Source organism: Tupaia chinensis, unplaced genomic scaffold (assembly GCF_000334495.1).
Source record: "Tupaia chinensis unplaced genomic scaffold, TupChi_1.0 Scaffold000346_1, whole genome shotgun sequence".
Taxonomy (NCBI): domain Eukaryota; kingdom Metazoa; phylum Chordata; class Mammalia; order Scandentia; family Tupaiidae; genus Tupaia; species Tupaia belangeri.
The window spans coordinates 6,597,364-6,602,567 of record NW_006159840.1 but is presented as its reverse complement, the minus strand read 5'-3'; the positions used below and the strand labels follow the sequence as shown (position 1 = coordinate 6,602,567).

The following is a 5,204-nucleotide window of genomic DNA, read 5'->3' as shown; positions in this document are numbered from 1 at the left end:
GCCAGGCGCTGGGGGAGCTGGTGCTGGGACCCAGTGGAGGGGGGACTCAGCGTCCTCCTGACACCCTCCTCGGAGGCCGCCTGTGCGCAGAGCCAGGACTCCGCCCGCCGCAGAGGCGGTGCTGTGGGCTGCTCTTCCTCTTCTGGGCCAGCGCGCAGCGACACTCTGGACTGCGGGAGTGACAACTGAACGTCTGTCACGAACTCAGGATATGGCAAGGGCGGGGCCAGAAGCGGGTGTGGAGGGTAAGGAGCTGCATCCCGCATGGCCAACTGCTTGGTACAGTCCCAGACCCAGTGACTTGAAAATCACGCTGGGCACGTGTGTGTACACATGCGTGTGCACGTGTGTGCCCAAAATTCTGAGAGGAGGATGGAGGAGAAGGATGGTGGCACGGCCATCCCCCCGGGCGTGATTTCTCACTTCCCTCTCTGTCTCTCTCTGGCGAGCGCACAAATGCCCTACAGCAAAAACTTAAAAGCAGCAGGCTCGGCAAGTGCCGCCCTGACCCTCCGCGGCCGAGGTGTGCGGCTCTGCGGGAGGACTCACCAGCCAGGCCTGGAGCCTTAACTCATCAGGGAGCCCAGCAAGGGGCGTCTCGGGCTTCCCATCTCAGACGCTCGTCCACCATCCCACCTGTCACCACGGAAACAGGGTCACCAGGCGGGTACCATCCCACCTGGCACCACAGAAACAGGGTCACCAGGCAGGTACTACCCTCTGTTACCACGGAAACAGGGTCACAGGCAGGCACCCCCCTCTGTCACCATGGAAACAGGGTCACAGGCAGGCACTAGCCCTCTGTTACCACGGAAACAGGGTCACCAGGCAGGTACCATCCCACCTGTCACCACAGAAACAGGGTCACAGGCAGGCACTACCCCTCTGTCACCACGGAAACAGGGTCACAGGCAGGCACCACCCCTCTGTCACCACGGAAACAGTGCCGCAGGCAGGCACTAGCCCTCTGTTACCGCGTGACTAGAAAGGGCCTGGAGAGGGTGGACTTGGGTGCACATTGCTTGCCTCGCTCCCTCCAGCTGTAGCTGTGGCCTCGCCGGGGGCACAGACGCGGCCTGGGGCATGTCGGGCTCCCCCAGCCCTGCTCCCCACACAGAAGGAAGAGCAGGGTCCCCTAACAAGGTGGGGGCATGGGAGCTCATGACGCCGACTCCTCCCATTACACAGATTCACGCCTTTTGCCAACGGCCCCGACGACAGCCCGGAGGAGATCTTGGCGAGGATCGGCAGTGGAGAGTACGCCCTCTCCGGGGGCAACTGGGACTCCATCTCAGACGCGGCAAAGGTGAGTGTGCCCCCCACTCCTGCGTCCTGTGTGGAGGCCCTGCAGTGGCCAGGTGTGCGAGGAAGCTAGCCGAAGCCTTCCATAAAAATGGTGGTACTTCCCCCTCACAGTCTTTCGAAAGCTTCAACTGAAAAATAAATCAATAAAAAGCTGCCGGCGAAGGACTCTGCAGCATGTCCCCAGTGTCCCAGGAGCAGGGGTGCCTAGAGAGGAGACCAGAGACACGCAGCTCCAGGAGTCAGCTCACGTGACTGAGGACTGGAGAGTCTCCCTGCAGGGAGGACGCAGGCTGGGGGCCAGGCGGAGCTGGGGCTGGGGTGGCCCTGAAGGTTGTCTCCTCCTCCCAGGGGAGCTCTGGCTTTCTCGCCAAGGCCTTCCACTGCCTGGGTGGAGGACACCCACGTTCGGAGGCTGACTGCTCTACCGAAAGTCGGCGGCTCTCAGTCAGTCACACACAGCCTCTAGACTGGTGGCAGGCTACGTATCAGGGTGCGGTGGCCTGCCACATGGACACGCTGACTCACACCGCACTTCAGCGACATTGCAGATGGCTGCTTTGCAGGTCCCTGGGCTGCCAGACCGCTGTGGGGCCGGGTGTCCCCTGTCACCCGGATGCACTTTGCATCTGGGCTGGCTGCACTGTGTGTGACCCGCCTCACCTCCTCTGACTCCAGACTCTTGCTTGTGTGAGCTGACGTCATCAGAACCCTCCTCGTAGAGTATACAGCATGAGCACACCGAGCAGTGCCAAGGGCCGAGTCCCATGTGACTGGAGAAAGGCCCAAGGAGGAGGCTGGAGCTCTGCTTCCAGTGCTGCCATCACCGTCGAAGAGCAGAGCATATGGCAGGGGGAAGCAGTCATGCTGGTGTGACAGCAGAGGTGATGGCAGACGTGGAGGCAACTGTGAAGGTGTTGTAGTAGAAGAGATGGAGGAGATGGCAGTGACGATGTGGCAGAGGTGTAGAGGTGGGGCGGAGATGATAAAGGAGGAGGATGAAGGCAAAGCTGAGGGCATAAAGGAGGTAATGGTGAAAAAAGTTATAGTGGAGGTGATAGTAGAGATGGTAGAGGTGACTATGAAGGTGCTATACTAGAAGAGATGGAGGAGATGGTGGAGGAGGTGGTAGAGGACATAGAGGAGGAGATAGTGGAGGACATAGAGGAGGAGATGGAGGAGATGGTGGAGGAGGTGGTAGAGGACATAGAGGAGGAGATAGTGGAGGACATAGAGGAGGAGATGGAGGAGATGGTGGAGGAGGTGGTAGAGGACATAGAGGAGGAGATAGTGGAGGACATAGAGGAGGAGATGGAGGAGATGGTGGAGGAGGTGGTAGAGGACATAGAGGAGGAGATAGTGGAGGACATAGAGGAGGAGATGGAGGAGATGGTGGAGGAGGTGGTAGAGGACATAGAGGAGGAGATAGTGGAGGACATAGAGGAGGAGATGGAGGAGATGGTGGAGGAGGTGGTAGAGGACATAGAGGAGGAGATAGTGGAGGACATAGAGGAGGAGATGGAGGAGATGGTGGAGGAGGTGGTAGAGGACATAGAGGAGGAGATAGTGGAGGACATAGAGGAGGAGATGGAGGAGATGGTGGAGGAGGTGGTAGAGGACATAGAGGAGGAGATAGTGGAGGACATAGAGGAGGAGATGGAGGAGATGGTGGAGGAGGTGGTAGAGGACATAGAGGAGGAGATAGTGGAGGACATAGAGGAGGAGATGGAGGAGATGGTGGAGGAGGTGGTAGAGGACATAGAGGAGGAGATAGTGGAGGACATAGAGGAGGAGATGGAGGAGATGGTGGAGGAGGTGGTAGAGGACATAGAGGAGGAGATAGTGGAGGACATAGAGGAGGAGATGGAGGAGATGGTGGAGGAGGTGGTAGAGGACATAGAGGAGGAGATAGTGGAGGACATAGAGGAGGAGATGGAGGAGATGGTGGAGGAGGTGGTAGAGGACATAGAGGAGGAGATAGTGGAGGACATAGAGGAGGAGATGGAGGAGATGGTGGAGGAGGTGGTAGAGGACATAGAGGAGGAGATAGTGGAGGACATAGAGGAGGAGATGGAGGAGATGGTGGAGGAGGTGGTAGAGGACATAGAGGAGGAGATAGTGGAGGACATAGAGGAGGAGATGGAGGAGATGGTGGAGGAGGTGGTAGAGGACATAGAGGAGGAGATAGTGGAGGACATAGAGGAGGAGATGGAGGAGATGGTGGAGGAGGTGGTAGAGGACATAGAGGAGGAGATAGTGGAGGACATAGAGGAGGAGATGGAGGAGATGGTGGAGGAGGTGGTAGAGGACATAGAGGAGGAGATAGTGGAGGACATAGAGGAGGAGATGGAGGAGATGGTGGAGGAGGTGGTAGAGGACATAGAGGAGGAGATAGTGGAGGACATAGAGGAGGAGATGGAGGAGATGGTGGAGGAGGTGGTAGAGGACATAGAGGAGGAGATAGTGGAGGACATAGAGGAGGAGATGGAGGAGATGGTGGAGGAGGTGGTAGAGGACATAGAGGAGGAGATAGTGGAGGACATAGAGGAGGAGATGGAGGAGATGGTGGAGGAGGTGGTAGAGGACATAGAGGAGGAGATAGTGGAGGACATAGAGGAGGAGATGGAGGAGATGGTGGAGGAGGTGGTAGAGGACATAGAGGAGGAGATAGTGGAGGACATAGAGGAGGAGATGGAGGAGATGGTGGAGGAGGTGGTAGAGGACATAGAGGAGGAGATAGTGGAGGACATAGAGGAGGAGATGGCAGGTATAGTGGAGGACATAGTGGGTGTATCACACACGTAGGTACATGGATTGTATCGCATGTACATGGATTATATCGCATGTACATGAGTTGTATTACGTCGGTACGTGGACTGTATCACTCACGTGGGTACATGTATTGTATCGCATGTACATGGGTTGTATCGCATGTACATGGGTTGTATCGCGTGTACGTGGGTTGTATTACTCACGTCGGCATGTGGACTGTATCGCTCACGTCAGTACCTGGACTGTATTACACACATCTGGACGTGGATTGTGGATTGTGAACATGTATTGAATGCCTGAAAAGTGGAGCTCTGCATTTAAACCAGCTTCAGGCCCTGGTGCTGTGATTAGTTTGTGATCAAATAACAAAAGCCCTTTGCTGGACACGAGCCCTTTGGATGTAGCTGATGGCTGCAGACGGCAGACGCCTTCGTAGGTCCAGGGGTGCCCTGCAGCAGACGTCTCATGGCAGCGCTGAGAAAGGCAGCCACATGCATTCTCAGGGGTCGGTTTCTACCCGAGCTGCTGATGTGCCACGTCAAGTTCGTGCTCGGGAAGGTTAGCGTTTTTACTGAAATAGCTTCGGCAATTACATATGCACTGCTGTGGTCGGGCCAAGTTTATCCCCCAAAGACTCATGTTTGGGGTCTGGTCCTCCGTGTAATGGTGCAGGGAGGTGATGAGACCTTCAGGGCGAGGCCTGGTGCACGGCGTTCAGCTGTGGAGGCAGCACCCTCGTGACCAGCTTAGAGCTGCCTTTAAGATAGAGCTCTCACGGGAACGGCTTCACTCCCACTCGAGCCAGGAGGTGGCAAAGGAACAGTTGCCCCAGGTCTCTCTGCACATGCCCGGGTCTCTCCTGGTCTCTCTCTGCACGTGCCCCGGTCTCTCTCTGGTCTCTCTGCACGTGCCCGGGTCTCTCTGTTCTCTCTCTGCATGTGCCCCGGCCTCTCCTGGTCTCTCTTTGCACATGCCCGGGTCTCTCCTGGTCTCTCTCTGCACGTGCCCCGGTCTCTCTGGTCTCTCTCTGCACGTGCCTCGGTCTCTCTCTGTTCTCTCTCTGCACATGCCCGGGTCTCTCCTGGTCTCTCTCTGCATGTGCCTCGGTCTCTCTCTGTTCTCTCTCTGCA

The 5,204-nt window shown here is 57.0% G+C and overlaps 1 protein-coding gene across 3 annotated transcripts in view; it reads left to right on the top strand.

Moving 5' to 3' along the window:
• The window catches only part of RPS6KA2 (ribosomal protein S6 kinase A2), a 336,349-nt gene that overhangs the window by 327,220 nt on the left and 3,925 nt on the right, over window positions 1–5,204 (top strand). For all 3 annotated transcript variants that reach the window (XM_006152264.1, XM_027773360.1, XM_006152266.1), the window contains one exon: window positions 1,189–1,306. In XM_006152264.1, coding sequence (XP_006152326.1) covers window positions 1,189–1,306 — 118 coding nt within the window. The remainder of the gene's footprint in view (window positions 1–1,188; window positions 1,307–5,204) is intronic.